Source organism: Ixodes scapularis, unplaced genomic scaffold (genome assembly GCF_016920785.2).
Source record: "Ixodes scapularis isolate PalLabHiFi unplaced genomic scaffold, ASM1692078v2 PGA_scaffold11__112_contigs__length_91849675, whole genome shotgun sequence".
NCBI classification, from domain to species: domain Eukaryota; kingdom Metazoa; phylum Arthropoda; class Arachnida; order Ixodida; family Ixodidae; genus Ixodes; species Ixodes scapularis.
The window spans coordinates 64,561,438-64,586,352 of NW_024609837.1; the positions used below are offsets into that span (position 1 = coordinate 64,561,438).

A 24,915-nucleotide genomic window follows, 5' to 3' on the forward strand; every position below is an offset into this window, starting at 1 on the left:
TTTTCTGAAATTGAAGTTTTATTTCTTTTATACACTTGACACTTCTTGGATACGATCGATTATATGCTGCATTTGGGTCCGAACAAACAGACAGGAGTCGTTCCGATAACTCCGATAACGGTACCCGATAACGATGCGTGGTTCGCACCTTTTCGCCCGCAACGTTATCGGGCATCATTTTCATCGTTATCGCGCATCATTATCGGTACGAGCTACTAAAACTCCCAGTTAACCAACAATTATTCTTGCCTGAAAGTGAAATACGGCCGTGCCTTCCCGAACCGCTAGAATGAACCCGATGTTGATCCTCCATTTATATGTGCAGGCGAGAAATCCACAAGGTCACCCGACTTGAATTTTTGCTGCTCGAGGATGTAGACGAGTGCGTTTGCAGTCACCTCGGGGGTCATTACTTTTCCATGCTTTAAGGCCTCTGAAAAAAAAGAAAAGACGGCCGATGTAATTTTTGAGGCGGATAAGTTTAATTTGGCAAATTAATGTAGGGGCTGTTGTCTAGCGAGCCTCTTGTCTGTGCAAGCTAGACATTGAGATTCATCACAAAAGATCAACATTAACAACTAGATGGAAGAGTTGCTCCTTCACCCGTCCACCCAGAGAGTTGTGTACGGTGTTATGATATCCAAGACATGACTTTAGAAAATGCTTCCTTCACACATTGGCGCCTCTTTTTTTTTCTTGTACCCTTAATATTTTTGTACCACTTATTTTGAGTTATCTTGTCCGGTTCACGCCGTAGAAAGAAGCTTTAGCTCGTGGAGTGCTGCTGGCAGCCCGGGGTATTTGACGCGCATCACGCAGTAGCGATACTACTGAACTCCGGTACAAGGATCATCCAGATCGCAACGGGCAGAGGCGGGTATCAAACGCAGGATTCCAGGCTTCTGCCCCATCAGGAGCTTTCGCTCTATTTACTCCGAGCTGCGATGCGTTAACGAATTCGGCCACAAAGCAATTGTGTAGTGTTGTATACACCTAGAAGTTAGTCAGCCTCAATGGACGTCTGGTGTCTCAGCTATTGGCGAGCAGATCAAACTGTAGGGGGCGCTACGGCCTGGTTGTTTTCCACAGAGTTCTGTATTTACTAACGCAAGGCATGTGCACTGGATTATTTACTTAATCTTTCTCGATTGGACGCGGGTCAAAAATTGGGCACAACTAAGTTTTTGCTGCGTCCGCTTTCGGCTTAACTGATTGAACACGAGCCCCAGCTGAATGCTGACGGAATGTTAGGCTACGTGAGTCGAGCGGCACGTCAATACAAAAACAAATAATCTCTGTTGTTGTAGTCCCTATCGGAGTCCCTATAAATTTTTACACCAGGGGCGCGACGGTTGGATTTAATTCCTAATAGATGAGAAATCAAGTCAGTGCAGCACAACCACTGCATGGGGTCTTTAACGTGCATCACGCAGTAGTGATGCTTGACCCCACACCGGTACAAAGCTCAACCAGGTCGAGACGGACAAGGGTGGGGATATAACCAAGGATCCCTGGGGTCTGCTGCGTAAACTTTCGCTGCACGCGCTCCGAGCTTCGGGGCTCTAACCCAGTCATTGATCCCCCAGAATGTTGTTCCGTTTCTCCAAGACGATGATCAACAAAGTGCACATACTCTTGTAGCGAGTGGCGCAGTCCTCGCTGCCGCCTTGCATGTGCCCGAACATGGCTGTGTCCACCGGCCCAGGATTGTAGCGGAGGACCGTCACCGACGGGTTCTCCAGGGCCACCACTCTCATGTACATCGCCCGGGCCGCCTTGCCTGTACAAGAAAAACGCCCAACATGTCGTTTACAAACAAGTCCGCGCTTCACTGTACCATGTGTGGCCACGTTACCATGGGGCATACTGCAGAAATTCGCCACATCACTACTCAAAAGGTAACTTTCTTTTTCTAAAATTTTATTGCCCTGGCCTATATCAATGAGACCTGCAGGCAACGCGCTACAAGTAACGCGTTACTTGTACATAGATACTTTTTTTTTGTAACGAAGTGACAACCTAATTACTTTTTCAGGGGAGAAATGCGCAACGTATTCGCTTCATTAAACTTGAGGACGAAAACGAGAAGGGACGGACATACACAAACTTCCAACCGGCAACAACATTTAATGACAAAAAGAGTTTGCTTATATACAGAAAAAGAGGTAGGTTCGTCGTCCTCAACAAAGAACAAATGCAGGAGAAGACCGACGAAGCGCTGAAAAAGAACTTTCTTTCTTTCAAGTCGAGGCCGTCCGCTTCACTCAGGTCTAAGGTGAAGGCGCTCTGCGACTCCTCCAACCTCCTTTCTCTAAAACATGCCATTCTTTGTCCTGCTTAGCAGTACCTATCCATGTTCTTTTCTGCCAAGACACATAAGCCTGGAGTGCCTTTCCGTAGCATTATTTCGGAAACAGGGTGCTGGCAGAAGCCCTTGGCGATGTTCTTACAAAAATATCTCGAATCTCTGGACCTTCCTTAACCTCTCCGACTAAATAATTCCGAGGACCTTATCCCAACGTTAGATGATTTTCATGCCGGTACGGGAACTGTTGGAGTGTTCTCTCTTGATGTATTAGATTTGTATTATAGTCTCAATGTGAAAACCCGTCTGGGGTTCGTGTCTGAAGCTGTGCACTTAAGAGGCGTTATAGATTTTCAAAATTAATGTGGCATCTCAATCTCAGCATTTCTTGAGTTGATTCGCCTGTATCTTCAGTCCACCCTAGTCGAACATGAGGGCAAATTGTTCCTTCAAACATCCGGTGTGTGCATAAGGTCGTGCCTAGCGCCCCATCCTAAGCGAAATCTTTATGTTTCACGTTGACACAAAGGTTCAATCAAACCTTGAGCATGAATTCCCCGAAGCTAGGGTTTATCGCTACGTAGATGATTATCTTATCCTTCATTCCACTCATTCAAATACCTCAGCGATTGAAAGCGTTTTCCAGAGGAACTCTTTCCGGCTCACGTTCACAAAAGAGACCCCCTCATCTGAGGGATTACAGTTCCCTGATCTGAGATTGGTCCGCACCAGTGTCGGAATCTGCTGGTTCAATCAGAAGAGGTCTGCGAAGCCTGTTCTACCGTTCAGCAGCTCGCACTAAAAAAAAGTAAAAACTGGTATTGTCCGAAACCTTATTGCTGCCGCCAAATCCAAGTTGTGTCACCACGTTTCCGCAACTAGACTGTCCAATCAGATAGACCACCTTCTCAAGGCAGGTTACCCAAACGACTTGATCGAGCTTACCATCAAAAGACTTGTCACAGGGCCTCAATCCAAAAAGCCACCTCCAAAGTCCCGCTTCGCGTGCATACCCTAGATTCATAACATTTCGCATCGACTGTCACAGGGCTTCAACACCAACGTGGTTTTCTCGTGTAAGTTTAAATTGGCATCTATTTGCAAAAAAGTCCACAGCCCCGGACCTGCGCCCCCTTGCCAAAAGAACCACAAAACCTGCTTTGTTCCTTGCCGCAAAGAGTGTGTTTACTCAATTCCTATGTCCTGTGGTGCCCAATACATCGGCCAAACGCGGCGCTGCTTAAACGACCGCCTGAGAGAGCACGCGAACGAGGTTAAAAAAGCAGTCTCCAACGGTTCAGAGGTTATTCACCACCCGATCGCCAAACACGCATCGGAATGTACAGAGCGCGACACTGTTAGCGCGAAGAAGCAATCGCCGGTTTTTCCGGTTTTTCTTCTTGAAACTAAGGATGTCATCCAAGTCATTATTGCTACTAAAAGAGCTCATTTAGTTCTATAATGCAAGTGATAAAATTTTGTGCTCGCTAATACTATTTAGAAGTAAAATGCGAAAATGCGCCGATGTCGTGTTCGCGCTAACGGTGTCGTGATGTGTACTTCCTGCTCGGCCGTCCTTTCCTCTACTACAGGAATCAGGGGTCACTCCTCGAGGTATGGTAGGGAGATTCTAGAAGCCTTCGCCATGATTCAGTCCAAGGACGACATCGGCTCCCCTTCATTGCCCATTCGGGGAAAGAGATAAGATTTCTTAGTTCGGAGCTTTCTCCCCACACGTTCCCGACAGAGACGTACCCTTGACGGCATAGTGCTCCTCCTTTCCACCCCTCTTTTCACCCCCCCCCCTTTTCCTGTATATAAGCAAACTCTTGGGGTCATTAAATGTTGTTGCCAGTTGGAAGTTTGTGTTTGTCCGTCCCTTCTCGTTTTCTTCCTCAAGTTTAATTATCCCTACCAACCCGCTCGTTCTGTCCTTACGTATTGGCTTCCTTTTTATGAACTAAGGAGTAATGGTATTACAAGAAGCGAAAGTGTGCAAGCGATCTGGTTAGAAAACATAATAATCTAAACTTGGAAGGTTCATTCACACAATTGTGCTTTGACTAAGTTTGACTGCGTTAAGACTGCTTGCATCGAGCTGTTGCTAAGGTGACGCTTACGACGAGTCAGTGAAGAGACACTGTGCTGCAAGAAGCAGCGCAGTCGACGCAATTGCGTAAAGTAGCCTTGAAACACAGAGAAAATAGAATAACGGACAAGACAAAACAAAATCCCAAACGCAGCTGGGGTTATTCGCAAAGGAACAGCAATATATAGTCGTCCACACAGACAGGAAAGGGGTGAAAACAAAAGACGTGCCGCCGCATAGATCTTACGGAACGCAGCCAAACAGTCTGACCTCCAACCTAAACACGGTGCCAACAGAAGACACCCGCCACCAAGTGACCAGACATGATAATCCCCGTCAAGGCTATGTGAACCGAGCGAAAGACAGCAGTCTCCCTATTCAGCCCAGGCGGACCACGCACCCCTCGACACCGCCAACAACACCAAACAAAAGAACAAACTCGCAACGAAATAAACTTTGTCACGCGTTCGTTCAGAACTAAAGACGGCTGGCTTACACAGTTTAGGTGGTACCTTACACTTAAGGTTAGATTTAAGATTTTTTTAAGATCTTGCTTTACGCAATATTGAAGTTCCTTTTCAACATGGCGAGCACGCATGACATTAAGCAATGTTTTTGCTAAATTCTGATGAATGAGTGACACATATTTTTTTACGCATATTATCTGTGTTAAGAGGCGTTTATATCCGCACCGACTAGTCTGGCCCACGTAGCAGAGCCCGCAACTGAATGGAACTTTTGTGAACCACCTTCTCGACGCACCGAATTGGAGGATCCCTATGCCACTTCACAAAGCTCTTTCCTCGCTCAAACGCCAAGGGTGTCAGACTACCTAACTGCAAATCCGTCTTAACGACGGCATTTACTTTGAACGTCTGTGCCAAAGCTTTTAGAATACGCGAAACCCTGTAAAGGTACGAAATTACAACATTTTCTTCGGCGTACCCTCAAAGCCCTTCGGCATTTCTTCAATTTGTGTACGCAAAATTGATCCAACGAAGTACCAATCATAAATACCTAACCTCGACCGCTCCACCTGTCTCACTAGCGTACTGAAGACACAATGAACACATGATTTTTTTACCGCATTACCTATTCACCCTGAGATTTGATCGACACGGCTCATGTGGTGACAAACAGAACTACGCTATGCTTTACAATTACTTGGAGCAAAATGAATTCTTCGCACGCGAGGCCGAAGCCATGGAAGGCGCCAATGCAGAGCTCATGCAGTGGAATCAACTGCTAAAAGCTTGTGTTCTTTTTCCTTGCCCGTGCTCTTTGCCGATAGTGTGGATGTAGTGGATGCTTTGTTTCCACCCGCATTGTGGACAGATAGAATCACCACGTCACTCATAGAGAACATGGATAAATAAAAGCTCGCTTCCACACAATTCAATCTGGGTCTCGAGGCCAATAGGGAGTGTGCGACACCTAAAAGGGGCGCGTGGATCCAATTGATTTTCACGCCAAGTGACTCTAGTGGGAGGCGCACCGGGGTGCCACTGTGTGTCCAGAGCCAATGAGACTTCAGCGGTCCTTTATAAACGCCGAAGAAGAAATCAGCCAGCGAATAGAAGCAATAAGTCCTGCCGTTCTTTCTTACAAACTAAAAACGGCACGGCTTATTATCTTCATGCGCTGCGTGATTCTTTCTTTGTTGTTCATAATGAGGAAAGCCATACTCTCATCTGCTGCGGAGTGATAATGAGGAGCGTGCGACAAGAGAGTGGAGCCGCGGTGCCGCTACCAACAGCGCCATCTGGCGTGCACATCAGTTGGTTCGGCGAAACAAATTAATTTGTCGCACGATTCTAATAAGGGGCTTTACGACACCCACCTTTTCAAGTTTCGAATGGTCGCTGTGCTTTGATAATACACATTTTGGTTCCTCCTTTTCATACACTTAACCGAAACCTTTACTGTTTAACAACTGTAGATCTGAAAATTGCAACATCATCAGTGGTCACAAGGATAAAACAGTACAAGAATATATAGAGGCAGACCGATAAAATGTTACAGGGATCGGTGCGTCAGCGTGACTTTGATCTGGCCGACAAAGATTCCCACTTCTTGCGAACAGCGACAGGGCACAGTGTTGGTTCAGTGACGCCACGGCGCAGAGTACTTATACTTATGGGGTTGTTTTTCTATACAAAAACAGTTGAAGTTAGTGCATTGTGTTTTTGTGCTCTCCCCGCTCGTCGGTGTCAGAAAGTGCTATCATCCTCTCAAAGTTTCAGCAAGCTTCGGCGTTTTTTCCTCTGCCACCACTCCCTAAACGAGGTAATGCAATGGCCTACGTACAGTAAGTGAGCGGATGTTAACATGGCCGATATCACGGTAAATATTTAAAGGCTTATTGCGGCAAATATTGTGCACCAAACTGGAAGTGTTAACTGACCGATCTCACCAAGCAAACAGTGAAGGCGCGAGCATTCCGGAAGTGGTGCCGCCGCCATGATACTTGTGGTCACCGCTTTCTGGCTTCCAGGTTGCATAGGTCCTGGAGCGCGTCTCCGACTGATGTATTCAGCGTCCTATACCGCCCATTTCATCAAAGAAGCCACACTATCATGCTGTCGGAAGTCGCAATTCTGATGGTTGGTCATAGAAACGATTACGAAAAGCACAAGTGAACGCGAGTGTCACTGCAGTCGCGGCGTCGCTAATTCTGGCTGCCAAAGCTCCCTTGGACTGCAGCACTTTAGAGCGGTGTGTAGCAGAACAGGTGCCTGTCACATTCACCACCACTGCTGGAAGACCGCCAGGATCGCCACTGGCGAGATCATGACACTTCTGTGCCGTCATCAGGCTGAAATCAAGGGGCCACGTTTTTGGACGCGGTCTACACACCCGTCGGACACGCGTTCCAGGCACAATGCGGAGGGCAAGTTCGTCTGCTTCTTGCTCAGGGGGCAGAGGTGACGTCAGAACGCCGAGCCCTGATTGGCTGATCGCGACGCCCTATCTGAGCGTCGTCTGCTCGCAACGTCGTCTGCGTCTGTCTTCCCTTTCCTGCGACTTTCGAAAGTACCGAGGCCAGGTTCACAAAACGATCTTACGCCAAAAATATGCGTAAGACAAAACTTGAGAACAAATTCGTATTCGCGAAACGAAATTGTCTTAAGTTTTGCGCAGGTTACTACGAAATCCCACGACAGCTCCGAAGCTGTCTTACGCACTTCTTACGATAAAATCAGCATGGCCGACAGCGTCACGGCGGCGACGACCAACGGACGTTTATTTTTCTACGTGCGCTTCTCACGCGTCCCGACTTCAAGCAGCAAGGAAAAAGTAAAAAGTACTTGAAACAGACTACGACGAACAAAAACGCTGGATTCACAAACACCCAGGAAAAGCTCCAACGGCCACGATTACACCGGCGACGACCAGGTGAGTTCGGCAGATAGGCACTCCGACTCGGCGACCGTCTGCCTACGACCGGCTGGCGTGCTGTATGGAATATGCCCGCGCGACTCTTGTGAACCCTTCTCGTCTTATACTTTGATCGCTGACCTCAATTTTAGATTAAGAGGTCAATCTCTTCCTCTTGTCATCTCCTTGTTTTCCGAGGCAACGGTGACTCTCGCCGGTATAAATGCGGTGAATCTCCGACAGACGCAGGAAAGGTAAAGCAGCCATCGCTTTGACTAGCAGACGTAAAGCAGACGACGTTAACTGCGCCAACGCGCCGACGCCCTTTAAAGATTGAGGAGTCTTGCCGCACACGAAAGGAGGGAAAAAGTATTTGGGAGGGAACTTGCGGACACTAACAGGCTCACCTCTCGGTTCTTAGCAAACAAACCTCGGCGCCTCGGTACAGCTCGCCAGTGAGTCCTTTGACTTCTCTCCTTGACGCGCGTCAGCTAGTTAGACAAAAACAACGTACCGCTCGAGTTATTTCGTCTGCCCTCTCTGAAAGGCGAAGTCGAGCTCCCTCGATTTCCGAAAGTCGCAGGAAAGGTAAGACAGACGCAGACGACCTTGCAAATGAGCAGACGACGCTGAGGTAGGGGTTCGCGACCAGCCAATCAGGGCTCGGCGTTCTGACGTCACCGCTACTTCCTTCGTCATGCGCAGAAGACGAAAATGAGCCCACTTGCGAGGCGTATAAGGGGGCTGCGGTTCGCTTACATCATCGTGCATCATCACTTGGGACGCCCCTGTATCATATTCGCATGTCCTGTCATGTTTATATTTCATAAGATTGTGTTGTTTGTAAAGCCTAAGTTTGCCTATAAGCGCAGAAAAGCAGTTGCAGTGGTCTTATCGCTTTTGAATCGCTTCGTCGTCTGATGCCACCTTCGAGTCGTCCACGATATGGTCCCACTACAGACGCGAGAAAAACGACGCCACTACTCGAGCACTTCGGCTGCTCGGACGGCTCAATGAACTTGTAAACAAGTGAACATCTAGTTCAATTGCATATAACACGAAAAGTCGAAGAAGTATCAGCTCGGCGTAGAAACAAAAAACAGCATCGAGTATGTCGGTGGGAAACGGGGCTTGGTTGTGCTCAGGCTTGTGCATAACATTTCATGCATAACAAAGTAAGAAGAGCTAAACAGACATTTTGGAGCCGCGATAGTTTTCTAAAAGTAATCTTATTATTGCTGACAACCCGTGTGACACGGCGCAGATGAACTGAGGGGAGAAGCCAGCAAACAAACAAGAAACAATGTACAGAAATACCATGCCTGACGCGCTTTAAACTTGCGTTTTTTAAAAAGCAGCAACCGTGCCAGATACCTAAAAACGTTGGGTTGAGATGAGTTTTCATGTAATGTTTTTTTTTCAAATTTTTCTTTCGTTTGCGCAAAGCTCCGAGCGCTAGCTAAGAATCGCCCGACAGAGGAAGCTTCTCTTCTACAGTCTCAATTGGTGTTAAAGCAGGACGGATTGGTAACGCCAGCCAAAATCAAGTTGTGGCGTAGCACAAGGTTTGTGAGGTTTCTTTATGTCTTTTTTGTGGTAAGGTTTGCGGTTCTAAATTACATTCGACAGTATTTTCACGTTTTGTTTGAAAGAACGAGCTGCTTTCTAAAAATTGGTTTGTTTCAAAAAACGTATATCCGAAATCACTGCTTTTTTTTGTAAATGTTCTGCTCTTTGGCAGCACGATTGTGAGTGAAACATTTCGTCGCAATCACAGTTATAACCACTGAATTACATCGAGCAAAAATTGTAGTAAAAAGGGCCGCCGCAAAGCAGCGCGGAGGTTCTGCTTGATATTGGGCGCTACGGAGAAAGTTCCAAGAAAGACTCCAACGTATGAAACCCTTCGGCACGCCCTTTTATATCTCGTGTCCTGTTATCTTGCACCCATTATCTAACCTGCAATAAGAGGGATATAATCGAAAGAGAAAGAGGTTCAACTTTATCAAACAACACAAATTAAGTGTTGAAATTGTCCATGGCTTGGTAGAGCAAGGCCGTTTCATCTTCTAGTTGCTCCGACGCTAACCAGGCACTCCAGGAAGAGGGAAAAGGGTTAGTAAGGAATGGTTTAGACACAGAAACCGAGCGCTGTAGAACGCAATGTTCCAGATTGGCGTATATGGAGGAACAGTTAGGGCAGCAGAGATAGGAATGAGATCGAAAGTGGTAGAGCCTAACTAAAGTAAGAAGGAGGTTTGTTTTGATATTTCTTAGGAAGTGGGTTTGCGTGATATCAAGGTAACGTTGCGGTCGAGGTAAGCGTTGCTGAAAGTTACGGAGGTGTTTGTTGTGATATTTCATTGAGCGTTTGTTGATTAAAGCCTCATCGTTTGTCCGGCGGCAAGGTCAAAGGGTCACAGGCGCCCGGATGTGCATTTCACGGGCCAGTTCAAGAACCAGCTAGCAATCACTGCATGACCTTGGGCCCACCGAATGGTGACCAAAGATGAAAACGAAAGACCCCCTTCTTCCCGGCACTCTGTCCTGTCTTGTTCACCTTTCTTAGCCACACTTGTCGGAGGCTGCTTTCCTTCGGGAAGACATAAAATTCTGTCTTTTCTGCCTGGTGGTGTTATTGTAGCACACTGGCACACAACAGGTGAAACCACCCATTGAAAACAGTGTGTAAACACCTGATTAAAGGTCTCGTGTTATCACGATAATTTTCAAACGCCGGGCATACAACCTGCACTGGCGCGGCCGGAAAACTTGGGAGAACTAAAGGTACCAGAATGCACCTCGGCGGCAGTGGCGCCGCGCAACTTCTGGTAAAAACGGTCTATTGTAAATCGAACCCCTGTTGGCGGCGCAGATCACTCTGTGTACCTTCAAGCACGACAGATAGCCGCGTTTTCCTTCTTCATTTGTTTTTGTGGGACATCTTGAATTCCAGGCTGTTTTACATTGCTCTTAAACCTAGCATAGTTAGCTCTGTCCGCCACGTAAACACTGAAATGACGTGACGTGTCCGTGCAGGACCTAGCTGAGATCTAGAACCCAATATTTCTCTATTGCAGCGCATTCTGGAAAGCAGCCGCGTGAATTATCACGTGTGTCTATTTGTTTCGACCAAAATAGACCCTTTTCAAGAGTCAGCGCCAAAGCCTGTACGCCATTGCTTGCTCGCATACTCTGAGCATGTTTTGGACGCGAGGCCTGCGTCAGCGTTCGGCGCCAACTCGGGTCCAATCACGCGCTTCTTGTCCAAGCAATGGCGACCTCCAGTGTTGCTTGATGGACTTTTAGGAAGGGTATATTAAGTGAATTGTTTAGTTTCTTTTTATTATTTTTTACAAGGAATAGCGCTAGTATAATTATATACACAAGGTTTTATTTTTTACCCTGTTTGTATCAATATCGAAAGAAAAACTTTTTGACATTTATAATAAGGAAAAGAGGCATCCTCCTAAATTTTATCATGTACCTCAAATTGACGTACGAATAAAAACAATCAACCTTTTTTTATATTCTTTAGAGCCATGACCTGCGACGCTGTTTGATCACTCCAATGCGTCGTTCGGGTATTTGTATCAAACAAAACACAAAAAGGTGAATTTCGTTTGTAGGTTCCTGAGGTTTTCTTGTAAATTGTTGTATTCATAAAAATAAAATACGTTAATCTGCACTAAAGGCTTCTAGCAGAATCTCCATTGAAGCCGTTAACTAAAATATTTTGAAAGATTTACAGTAGCCTTCGATCGTCCCAAAAATTTCTAATTTGACTGATATGCAATAGTTCTTGCTTGGCAAGCGAGAACTAAGTCACAAATCACAACGCGAGCTTACGGTACCAGTGCCGCACCCCACGGGCACGGTAACCTATAGCCGTACTTGCCGTATGCATTCACCCATCCATGAGCTGAGTTTAGTAGACTTGAAATACCATTAATACGATAAAGATAATAGAAAGACAGCAGTGCAGTGCAAAAAACTGTCAGTTTCGATCTTGGTGGCTCCTAGGAAAAAAACGCAAAAGAGAGGGCAGAAAACGGAAAAAAAAAGAAAAGGAAAAGGGGGCGTTGCGTTTCTTCTATTCGACGTCCGGCGACTCTTAATTCTTCCAAAATAACTGCTCCCTCGCGTTTATTAAAACCTAAAAGTGATCTCGGGAGACCACGGGAGCCTTGGTACCGGATGTCTGCCTCTATGCCCCGTCGATCTGAGGTGGCCGAGATGAGTGTGGACTTGGAAGATGTTTACATCTTCACCTAATATTAAGCTCTGTACCGCACATGACCGGCGTAATGTTCAGACTATCGACCGTGTACGTTCGATGTACCTACAAAAAATGGGGTGGAAGGGCGGGGCGCGTACGTCCAACGTACCAACTAAAAATAAGGTGGGTACGTGCGACATACCTACAAGAAAATCGGCCGTGTACGTCCGACCAACCTTCAAGAACATCGGCTGTGTACGTCCCGCGGTAAACCAGATCCTCAAGCCTTTTGTCGGTCATGCAAAACCACCAAACCCACTCAGGCATTCATTTTTCATTTGCACTCGCAGACACTCCATTTGCCCTGGGAAGCTTCTTTCTTAAGAGCCATGAACATACCGATGGTTGAGCGCAGCGGGAATGCGAAACCACCAAACCCACTCAGGCATTCATTTTTCATTTGCACTCGCAGACACTCCATTTGCCCTGGGAAGCTTCTTTCTTAAGAGCCATGAACATACCGATGGTTGAGCGCAGCGGGAATGCGAAACTTTCTGACGAGTAGGGACAGAACGAGCGGGTTGGTATGGATAGTAAACTTGAGTTTGCTTGTGTTTGTCCGTCCTTTCTCGTTTTCTTCCTCAAGTTTACTTTCTGACGAGATATCGACGCAATGTTTGACATATACGACCGATTCTATCAGATCGGTGCCAATACCTCGTAAGATCTTGTCCGAACCGTGCATACCCTGTCCTATGTGTTCATCGTCAAATTAGTCAAACTTGATCCACGCGGAGGTTTACCATTCTCTAACAGAACAATTGTCCCGCTTCAATGCGACTTCCACCGCCGTTGTCGTCGCGCCCGCCGTGCTCGGCCAGCTCGCAGCCGCTCACCCGCTCGCACGGCTCAGCCCCCATCCAGCCCGTAGGGCCGTGTTCCAACATTTACTCTATCTCTCTCTAGGGTAAAGGTATTGTACCCGTTGCGTTCGATAGCCTACCCGCGTCAAGCATGGCTCTATCTGCTTTGTCACTTGACTTAATCCACCGGAGTAACTCGGATTCATTCGAGTAAGACTGAAACACAGCCCCAGAAGGCCAATTTGCTGACCGTGATCTGGCCAATCTGATCTCGTTCACATCTGGACGGAGCCATCTTAAGCGATGCTGAACCAAAATTCGAATTTCACAAAATAAGCTTGCAGAAGTGTTCAGCAGGGCGGCATAAGCCAGGAAACAACTCATATAGCCATATCTCGAGCGAATGGCCGTATTGCTGGAAAATAAAGGAGTGAATGTGGGAAAATGTTGACGTCACCTTATCGCAGAGGAGTTGAGACGAAGAAGAAATGGCCTCGCGCCCTTTCCTCTCCGTGAATTCGCGAAGTCAAAGCGATAAGAGGAGGAAATTGAATCGCGAAGTCAAGCGTCTTTTCTGTCTTATGCGAGTGCTCTCTTGTTTTACAAAATCACGACGATCCGTTGGAGATACCACTTCATGAGTGACGTTTTCTGAAACGGCCGCGTTGTTTTCTGAAATTCAATTTTCGGTTCAGCATCTCTTTAACGTCACGTGATCACTAATGTTTCAAGCGGGCAAGATGGCGGCCATCGTGGGGTGCCATTTCCGCTGCAGGCCGTGTGTATTTCGGTTTACCGCTCTGAGGTAATAATCAAGCTTATTGAAACAAACGCGCGGCAGCCTCCAGCATCATCTGCTATTTCACCACCTTCTAGCGTTGTCTGCAATGCCCGCAAGACGCGGACACGAAAACTGCGTGTCGGCGTCCGTTTTCGCCTCCGTCCGTCTGCTATTCATCCCCCGTCTAAGAACTTCTGCAACGCTCCCAAGACGCAACCATGAAAGCGGCGTTCTAGCGTTCCATCACGGACGATCTACGGTCCAATACAAGCGTCTGTCGGCGTTTGTCGATGTGCGGTAAAAAGCGACCGAGGGGACACAAACAATATGCAGACTTTTAAACATTTCTATCTTTTGAAGTCGTTTAAAGTCTGCCATGAACCGCTTTATACCGATGAAACGTGGTGGCAGAGGCAAATTTCCTTGGTGGTTCTCAGGTGATCTCCGGTAGGCACTGACTTTGAAATCGCGTTATCGCAAAAGATATAAGTCGTCTGGTTTGGACAAATGGCACTCCTTATTTAAAGAGTATCGCTCTGCCGTGAAGCGTTTAATTAAAAGAGACAAATGCCAACTGCATGACTCCATTGAGTCTGACCTTAAGCGCTGTCCCGACCGCCTCTGGGAAAATGTTAGGTATAGTAGGCGATTCAGTAGAGCTGATAATATAACTCTGAAGACTCAAACACATCATGTCTCTGACTCATTCAGTGCGTGCAATCTCTTTGCAAAACACTTCTCTTCAATAGGAAACCCCAATGTCCTCCAGTCCAACAACGCAACCCTGTGTTCTGAAAATCCCCTTCTGATGAAAATTCCCGTATTGACTATTGATGACGTGGTCTCGGCCATAAAAGAACTTTCCCCAAAAAAGTCACGTGGGGAAGATGGGATCCCGGCTTTTATTGTTAAAGGGCACTCTGATATCTTGGCTCCTTTGCTGCATCACATTTTTAGCATGTCCTTAATAACAAGTAGATTTCCGTCAGCCTGGAAAACTGCTTTGGTTGAGCCAGTACACAAATCTGGAAGCTCCACGTGTATCGATACCAACAGACCAATTGCATTCTTTTGCGTTTTTTCGAATGTTTTTGAAAAATTATTTTTAAGCGTGTGAGTTTTCATTTTAAGCGGACGCTCAGTCCAAATCAGCACGGTTTTTTTCCTGGACGATCCGTTGAAACAAATCTTTTAGCGTTTTTGGAGTTCGCGAAACCTATAGTTGGGTCCTGTGTTCAAGTTGATGTTATTTATTTTGACTGTTCGAAGGCGTTTGGCCTCGAAGATCACAAATTATTGCTGTTTAAGCTGTTACATATGGGCCTTTCTTCGGGTTTCTGCGACTGGTTTGCTAGTTGTCTTGGTGAACGCTCAAACATGATTTCCTACTTAGGATGCAAATCATTCCCTTATTTGTTGAACTCTGGGGCACCACAAGGGTCGAATATTGGAACTTTGCTTTTTAATATTTTTGTAAATGATCTTGTAACTAGTGTGAGTGACTCAATGATACTTCAGTATGCGGATGACGTGAAAATTTATCGTAGTATCTACAAAAAGATATTGATGCAATTCATTTTAGGTTCTGTGCGAACTCGCTGTTTTTAAACCCCACCAAAGCTAAGGTTGTTTCTTTTTCCCGTAAGGCAAATGCTGTACATCCTTACACATTAGACGGCTCTGAAATTTCAAGATCTTCAGTTGTGCGTGACTTTGGCATTTTGTTCGATTCACGCCTGAACTTTAACCGTCATATTTCAAAGGTTATTAATGATTCTTTGCGAATCCTGGGGATAATTGCACGCATTAACCGTGACTTCCGGAATCACAACTGTATACTGAACCTTTTTCGGGCTTTGGTTCTGTCACGGTTGGACTTCTGTCCTACGGTATGGAATTCTTTGGGTGTTAGTCAGGCGCTCAGGTTGGAGTGCATACAGATACGACTTGTGAGAATTGTCTACGATCGCCAGATTGGACGGAGTGTTTTTTATGATTGTGTGCTTCTTTTGGGCACTCTTGGTCTTTTGCTTCTTTTGACTAGGCGACTAGTCCGTGACATAGTGTTTTTATACAAGTTGTTTAATTCTGCTTTTGATTCCCCAATGTTATTGAGTAGAATCTCAATTCATGTCCCCCAGCGACATAATAGGTCTACTCCTTTTTTTTTACCCCTCTTATCTAGAGTCCATCCCACGCTGACACGGATGATGCTCATGTACAACAAATATTTTAACTGTAGAAGAACTTGTAGTTGGGCTAGTTGGTAAACGTTGGTATTCATGTTACAAGGCGCAAAAACACGGACACAAGAGAGAAAGAGACAAAACAGGCGCCACTCACAACTATATTTGAAAAGTGCAGAAAGAAAGGAATACAATCCTCGTCATCTTCATCTCGTCCACGCACGCGCTTAGCCATGTGACATACGCTTATCGCCCAATTTACAAAAACTTATCAAATAATCTAACCTCGGCATTATAGAGTGCAACAGATGTGTCACTTACGCATTGTGCGCCCCTTTTTCTAATGAAATACGCCTCTAATAACTCGCGCGCTTTTTGGCACTTGCCTCTGCCCAGAATCGCTGTCTCAGAAAGACGTGGCTCACACCGGCATTTGCTGCAGTGTTCAGGCAAATGTGCCCCATCATTCTTCTTTAAATTTTGCGCGTGCTCCCTTAGTCGGTCGTTCGCACACCTGCCAGTCTGTCCTACGTATGACTTCCCACACGTAAGGGGGATTTCATAAACCACCCCCGTGGCACAATCAACATATGGCTTGGCATGTTTTGTGGTGCAGCCTTGCCTCTTACCGCTGCCACCGGTGATACGAGAGCATAGTTGGCCGAGTTTGCTCGGTGCTGAGAACACGAGCGGCACTCCAAAGCGGTTCGCCACCTTCTTGAGGTTGTGCGAGATTCTGTGCACATACGGTACCACCTCAGGTCTCATTCGACACCGCACCGTTTTCGCCTTTGCCGTCGTGGTATGGCCTTTTACCTTTTGAAGAATGCCTTCTGCGACACTCGTCACGACCTTTTCAGGGTAGCCCGCTGACAATAGCCTTGTCACCTGGTTCTTAAAGCTTGTCTTCATCCGGTGTGAGCACGACCTTTTAAGAGCCGACTCTAGGCATAGCATAGCGATATCTCTTTTTATCACCTTAGAGTGCGCAGAATCATACGGCAAGAGTTCCTTTTGGGACCGCGGGGCGTACATCCAACACGTGTGTCCTACTAAAACCTTAAAATTTAAATCTAAAAACTGTAAACTACCCTGCTTAGGCAGTTCATGGGTGAATGTCAATCCTTTCCCATTGTGTCTAAAAGCTTCTAAAACAGAGTTTATATCGTCAAGGTACGTCAAGGACGAACGTTCATTAAAAAGAATCAAAAAATCATCTACGTATCTAAACACTTTAAAAACGTTAAAATCACTGAGAGTTTTTTCAAGCGTGCTATCGATCGTTGCTAAAAAAATGTTACACAGGATGGGAGCCACGCACGACCCAATGCATATGCCTCTTTTTTGTAAAAACAGCTGGTTATCAAACGATACAAAGGTGCTATTAAGGTACGCTTCTAGTACAGTTAAAAAATTGTCAACAGTCACTCCTGCCTCATTCTGGAAAGGAATGATGCCACTTTCATCTATACGTGCCCTTATGGCCTCAAACAATTCACAGTGAGGAACCGAATAAAACAGATCTTCAATATCTATGGAAAAGGCATACCCTATGCATTGGTTATCTTTGAAGAAGTCACCCACCTCGTCAGACCTTTTCGTGATGAATGGGTCTGTCACCTGCAGGCTGTTCAACGCTTTCAAAAGATACCGACTTACATGCTGTTGCCAAGCGCCTTTTTCACTCACAATGGTACGGAGTGGCACATCCGGCTTATGCGTTTTAGCGGAAAAAAACACACTTAGCGCATCATTTTTACATTTGGATACATCTCTCGCCAGCCTATCCAAATCTAATCTCTTACACAGATTGACGAACGCACTTTTCACTCTCGAAGACTTCGTTTGGGCCTGGTTAAAGTTTTTTCTTATAGCAGCGTCCGCCTTTTCACCAAACGCACCTTTCGTTATTGCCACAAATCCACCCTCTTTGTCCGACTCCAGAAGGCAAAGTTCATTATCTTTAAAGTACGTGACCACTTCCTGTAAGGCCTTATTGACACCGCCTCGCACTGTCTTTGGAGCACACGTCAAAAGACAATCCACACCTTCGAGTAGACAGCGTTCTTGATCCTCTTTCTCTGCCTTGGTGGCCACTCTCCGGTTCAACGCCACAAGTTCATGTGCCGGAATATTGGGATCGACCCCATACTTGGGACCTTTTCCGAGAAGGTTGGAGATGTTCTCAGGTATTTTTCCGGGGTGTTCACCGTCGCTTATCACCGTAAGACCACTCCCTCGCACGTCCCTCTTTTTTGTCCTGTCAGCGTGTCAATGCGTAAGTGACACATCTGTTGCACTCTATAATGCCGAGGTTAGATTATTTGATAAGTTTTTGTAAATTGGGCGATAAGCGTATGTCACATGGCTAAGCGCGTGCGTGGACGAGATGAAGATGACGAGGATTGTATTCCTTTCTTTCTGCACTTTTCAAATATAGTTGTGAGTGGCGCCTGTTTTGTCTCTTTCTCTCTTGTGTCCGTGTTTTTGCGCCTTGTAACATGAATACCAAATATTTTAACCTTCACGTGGACTTTTATATACCTTTTAAAAACGTTCAAGAATATTATTGGGGTTAGGATTGCCGTGTAGTTTGTTTAGTTCAGTGCCGTTTTATAACGTGAAGTGTAACCCTAAAAAGGCCCCTAAAGCTGTTTGAAAACACAGTAAAACTCTGAATATATATTCTAGTTTTTTTTTCTTGTTTTTTTTTTTAGTGCCATCTGGGAGCAAGGTAAGTAAGCGTCAGTACGCACAATTAAAACGCGACCTAAAAATAATCGTTCTGGCAGGTCAGGTGCACTGTAAAACGTGATAAGTCACTTCTGCTTTGAAGCGAAATGACGGCAACATACCTGGACACACTTGGCGCGAGCCGAACGCCTGCTTGCCTCCAGCTAAATGACTGACAAATCCCTACCTGTGCAAGTATCTTCTCGGTATTGAAACTATGGTTGCAATCGCGACGATTGCACTTTTCCCAATGCAGCGGGGCCGCTTTTACAGGAATAAACAACTTTATTCAGCACGCTTAAAGGAACGAATCAATCCAGTTCGAGCAACATAGCTGGCGCAGAACGCTAGGCATAGGCCCGTGCCGCTAGGAAAACAACCACCCGCACAGCGGTTCTGAAGGCGCGCATTTCCGGCAGTTGCTTGCTGCAAACCAAACTCCGTTCGCCCTAAAGGCCGGTTCTCACATGTAGCGGAGCGCTCATGAAGCGCTATACTCCGCGACAACTTCTCTTGGCAATGCAGTGGAAGGTACAGGCCCGCGTCCCCTCTCCCATTTTGAGTGTACGCAGGCTCTCCTCCTCTCCCCGGAAATGGGGGAGGAGAAGAGCCTGCGTACACTCAAAATGGGAGAGAGGGCGCGGGCCTGTACCTTCCACTGCATTGCCAAGAAAAGTTGTCGCGGAGTATAGTCACGTGTCGTCAGCTACTTTTCATCTGCCATGAGCAACAGTTTTGACGGTGCGATACATTGCTGGTGAACGCTCCTGTCAGCACGCGCTTAGCGCGAGGTTAGCGCTATGCTTGTAGCGCACCGCTGCATGTGTGAACAGGCCTTTAAGGTGGGTTTACAAGCTCTACTTTCAGCGCGAGGTTTCTGCCCTTGCTAACACAGGTGTGAACGCGCAAACACGCGCAACCAAAGCACTGCAGAAGCCAGAGAGCTCGCGCTGAAGACGAAGCCTCTAGTCTCAGCTTAAGGGTAAATGGAGTATACGTCGGATGAGGATATCTTCCTCTAAACACCTGTGTGAACGCAAAACTAGTCTGACTCATAAAAATAGACTACCTCGACGAGCTCCAGTAGTTGAGCACTCCGAACTCCGGATACTTACAAGAAAAATGCGTCTATTTAGATTATTTGACTCTCGAACGCAAGAAAAAAAAATTGGAGGACGCTAAAGCTTCGCCTTTAATGAGTGGAACCGTGCAAGCGTGTGTGCGGGGCCTAGTCGGTAGGGTCACGTGTCATATGTGACGTCACACGTGGGACGTCGCCTTTTACGCGACGTTACACGTGAGCGCTGTGGGCTGTTTAAAATTCCCGCGCGAGGTCATGCGGCGTGATGTCACACGTGGCTGTGACGTCATGACCCCATCGGCCCGCTAAATTTTCCCTCTAAAATTTTCGGCTAAATTTAGCGCGAAAGTTTTCCGCTAAACTTGGCGGGTCAATAGTCATGACATCACAGTTACATGTGACGTCACACACATGACGTCTTGAACCTATCCACCAATCAAGATTTTCCGGTCCCACCGACGCTGATGCCGGAGTTTCTGCGCCACGAGCTCCTTAACGCTGTAGTGTTAAAACATTAGAGAGTTTTAGAATAGGGGTCTCCAACGTTTAGGTTCCCCTAAGAAATTGGGGTACACAAATGCAACAACATATGCGTCGACGGCTTATAAAATAGGGGTTTCGAAACGCAGCGTTGCGCACTTACGTTTCGCGCTTACAACGCCAATGTGGCTAACGAGCGTAATATTCAAAAAAGAATATAAAAAAAAAACGTAAAACATATGCGCTCAGCAAGTACTTTTTGTTTCAGACGATAGTTAAGGTAACTTCAAACCAAGCCCGCTGACCACTGATCTCTATTGTAGTAGGCTGGCGTCGGATCGCGAGCCCGCCGGTAAAACCACCGGCGGATTACTTGACACCAGGCAATACACGCAAACCTATAAGAAAAACACACAAATGTAAAAATATTGAAGCCTGTATGCTGTGGTCGAAGAAAAGTATATAATGATGTAATGCGATCATTATATCGGGTGTTTGGAGGTCGAATCGGCATTAGTCAAGCGCTCGCATGCCAATTAAAAAAATCAAGAGTACCGGAGCACCTACGGCTGAGCTGGCAAGCTTGCTCTCGTAGTGAACTAAACAAAGAAACTTGCTGTCAATAGGACCGTCCTCGGGGAAGCCCAGAAATTGATGAATGTCGAAAAAAGTTCCATGTTGGCAGCGGCTTACCGGCGGTGAGCGAATTAAGCGTAGCAAAGGCCTCAAGCTTGTCGTCTGCTAAACCCAACTTATCGAAACCGCAACCAACTCCGCGGTAACTCTAGATAACTCTGTTCTCATAGAGCTGCACTACATTTCTTGCCCAGCGGAGTGATTCTCGTCCACAAAACATTTATTAATAAGAACTGTGAGGGCTGTCAGCTTTAATTTTTGTACGCCCGAAAAGCAGCCAAAACGTTTCAGTGCCGACAACAGCTTAGAAACGGGGGAAACGTCACTCTTTCATGTTTTTTTCCACAGAGTCCCATGCGTTTCGTGGTGTCAATCAATGGCCGCCGGTGGCAACACTCGGCCCAAGCTGCAGAGGCCGAGGTCCGCGATCCAGCTTACTACAGTAGAGATCAGTGCGGCTAACACAAAAGACAATCTAAAATCAGTATAAATGTTGTTGGCTGTCTTCAACCAAAACAATCCAATCTGTAGAGCTCTAATTTGGCGCTCGTATTAGAAATTTGTGGCGTTCGTGAGCGCTTTTACCGCCTATCGCCGAAGATTTAGGCTTCAAGTATGCCGAAATTGAGATGAAAGCTAGTGAGCATACTCTGAGAGCGGCTGCTCGATTTAGATCTGAGCTGGAGGGACTTCGCAGCCTTGAAAGACTTTTTTTAAAGCTGCAGGAATCGTGCCGCAAACAAAATCCACCCGGAGCCACGGAGTAGCGATACGTTGCCATGTTAACGATTACCGCGTCTCTTTAGGCTTAGGAACGACCAGAAACAGGGACGATCTTTGAAATGGGACGAGCCCACCGATCATTCTTTGTGACTTGAGTAAGATAAAGCGAAGCGGAAGCCGGTTGCACAATTTATTCGCAATCAAAGTGGCTAATACCGCAGCGACCAGTACGAATTTGCTCCAAACGTGAACTCTTTCCGAAGCGAGAGGAAAGGGCGCCGCCATGTTTGCCGACGCAATCCGGCCCCAAGCAAATAGAGGCGATAGATGCCTTACGCTATTTCTCGAATTTCACGTTAGGGGCAAGCATAGAGTTATTATATTGTACGCTAGAGGTTCAACTGGCGCTAGTGTGCTGTTGCAAATTGAAGCAGACAGCAAGCAGTCCGAAATTGACTTCCGGTAATGCATTTCTACGGAAAAAATCGAGTGCATTTCCTCCCTGCGCTCGATTATAAAAGCAAATATCTCGAATAATTCGTACCTACTAGGCACATTGGAACATTTCCCAGACACGCAGATGAAATAATTGGTCAGTTACGGTGTTTTTATTTTAAAATCGTGGCATGAAAAAAGGTGCTAAAACGGCTTCGTACATGCATTTATGTGCACTGTCGGACACTGTTAGCGCGAACACGGCGTCGACGATTTCCAGCATGGGGGATATACGTGCCAGAGGAACGAAGGACTCGTGGAAAACCAAGAACGACGGCAACAACTACGCAGTAACACTGGAAAAGTAACTTCTTGTGCTTGCAGACGATCAAAATAAATTGAAAGTCACGTAATATAGTCCGATTTGCAATATATAAGTAATGCTTTATTCTTTCTGCTCAGGCATATATGTGAAGATGCTTTTTCTGTGTTGAAATCATCACTCGCACGCTCCAATTCTTTGCAAATTTTGGGAAGCCAGAGAACAGGTGCGCCATAAAAACTGCCCAACATAGGTAATGACATGGAAACACACCTTTCGTAGCCCACGTGCTTTATTCTTTACGTTTCGAACGTTTTTTTTTTTTAAAGATGTACGGCGGGGTCATTTTCATATAGTGTGAGGACAGGCATATTAGCAATATATAAGCACCAACGGAATGCTGGCGAACTTTGAACACACTCTACATTCCTTTCGATTGTTATTTTGCTTAGAATTGTCGCTCGTTTCTGCATACCTACCAAGGAACAGAGGTTTGGGCCTCAAATATAGCGAAGTATAACATTGTTCAGTGGTAAAGGAAAAATGCTGTAACTAAATCAATTACACTTCCACAATATTAATAAATGTACATACTATCCGGTACAACCGAAATAACAAAAGTTATTAATGATATTTTCCGGCGACGAGACAAAATTCACGGGCGTTTTCCCATAGGAATGCACAGGAAGACTGGAAAAGTAAACTGCATGCTGTCTGCTTCAATTTGCAACTGGAAGTCCCGTAGACACTAGCGCCAGCTGAGCCTCTAGCGTTTATTAAAATAACTCTATGGGGGCAAGCGCCAACCCAAAACCCAAAACGGAGTTTGGGTTCGGCGCATGCGCAGAGGTGAGCCCCTATTTCTTTTGGGCCCCCAAGCTTTGTGGCCCCCTATTCTAAAACTCTCTATTGTCGATTAAAATAGTATTAATGCACGGAGATACAATTTTACAACCAAACTTCTACACGTCAATCATCTCTCCAGCCAATGAGCGATCTAAGCACGGGCGGGGTTTAGTGGGCTGAAGCCTCCACCTTCTTTACCTCAAAATGAAATATTGCGGGAATTTTTTTTGTTTGTAAATACGTGTTTTATTTAGGGTTTTGTTAGAAAAAAAATTATTCTTTTTTCATTCCAGCGTCAACATACGGCGCGACGAATCCGCGCGTCTGATTTTATCTCCGTAGCCATGGGAAGTGTGGCATTAGTCTATAAGGACGCCAAGCAACAAACCCCGACGAACATATTAGGCCCCCAAGCCCTACATTTCTTAATCTTCCATTGACGTACTGCAGTGACAAATACATTTCCTAACGCTTTTTATCCAGGGTGTCCCGATTTATTTCACCTGGCTAGCCGAATTATGAATATCGGGGTGCCTAAACTAAAAACACAAATTTTAGGGTGTCAGAGACCGTGTAAATACTGACCTGTGCAGTACAAGCCGAGTCCTTGTATCGCCTCGACCCCCGCGGAGGAGGAGACGTTGACGATTACTCGCGAAGGACCCGAGTCAGAGCTGTAGTGCCGGAGGAACGCCGCAGTCAGCGTCATGACGGACGTTAGGTTCAGGCGGTAGTAGTCACCGATCTTCCTCTCGTCGTCGAACGACACGACCCCGTCGGAGTAGCTTTCAACAGTAGCGGCGTTGTGCACGAGCACGACCCTGTCCGGGTCCGGGAGCTTTGCCGACGCTCGTTCCAGAAGGTCCTCGTAGTCCCGGAAAAGTGCCCTGGAGTGATCGCAGGTCTCGACGCTCACGCTGACGCCGCGTCCCAGGGATACGATCATCCGCTTTGTTTCCTCGAGCCCGGCCGTGTTGCGACCCGTGATGACGAGGAGCGAACCATTTGCTACGTGTTCGGCAAAGCTGACCGCTATACCTCTGCCAAGGCCTCCGCTGGCGCCCGTCACGACGATAAGGAACTTCGTGCCCCAAAATGCAGACTTTTTGCCGGGGCTGCCGCCAGAACCTGTCGCCTCGACCATTTCATTTCCCTTCGATCCCATTTCAAGAAGAAGTCGGGCACTAAGCGCTGGGAATGCAGAACAACTGGAGTCAAATGTGGAGAGTCCAGGCAGCTGCGATGGTAACGCGCAAACTCGCGGCACTGCTGTGTGTCAGTAGAGGCACACGAACAAGCAGGGCGGGCTGAGTGAAACTGTGCGGCGCAAGTGGTACGGGCTCCGACGAAACGTGCACATGGGATGCTCCACATGGTACCTATCCTCTTCCCGTCCGCCATCTTGCGGTGCATTTTCCATCCAATGAACCGGATGTCTACGTGACCTCCAACGTTATGGATCGTTTTTGTCGTTGCTCAACTGTTGTACCGGATGATGGAATGAATTTCTCGTCATCTGCGTCCCATGTTTTACGCCAGCCGTTTATTACGGTCTGCGTCCCGCCAGCTTTACGGGACCTTAAGCCTGCACGGAAAATAACTCCTTGAACTGGAGCAGAAAAATATGATGATAAAAAACAAGAAAAGTATAAACAAATTCTCGCTCACTTTCTATGTACTTCAGTTTCTCACAGGAAAGAGATGTGCTCAATATATTGTTTTTAAGAATCATGTATGAAATATTTTAAAACTGACTGGTTGGAGCAAAGTACTCCGGGAGTATTTGATCCTCCCTAATGTAACCGCAATAAATAAAATACGCTTTTGGTCGGTAAATC

At 46.4% G+C, this 24,915-nt stretch overlaps 1 protein-coding gene across 1 annotated transcript; it reads right to left on the minus strand.

Moving 5' to 3' along the window:
• On the minus strand, nucleotides 1-24,372 carry LOC8036822 (sepiapterin reductase). The gene is made up of 3 exons (XM_029976949.4): nucleotides 23,663-24,372; nucleotides 1,634-1,780; nucleotides 1-433 (listed from the first exon to the last, which is right to left on the minus strand). Exons 1-3 carry the CDS (start codon nucleotides 24,240-24,242, stop codon nucleotides 285-287), a joined length of 876 nt encoding a protein of 291 aa, XP_029832809.2. The 5' UTR covers nucleotides 24,243-24,372; the 3' UTR covers nucleotides 1-284.
• Between the last annotated feature and the right edge of the window lie 543 nt (nucleotides 24,373-24,915).

Bases quoted from the DNA above. Each gene is read 5' to 3' on its own strand.
- LOC8036822 (XM_029976949.4), bottom strand. From the start codon at position 24,242: ATGGGATCGAAGGGAAATGAAATGGTCGAGGCGACAGGTTCTGGCGGC. The intron at 1,781-23,662 runs GTCAGTATTTAC...TTTCTTGTACAG, and splicing joins ACTCGGCTTGTACTGCACAG to GCAAGGCGGCCCGGGCGATG. The intron at 434-1,633 runs GTATGTGCACTT...CTTTTTTTTCAG, and splicing joins CTGCGCCACTCGCTACAAGA to AGGCCTTAAAGCATGGAAAA.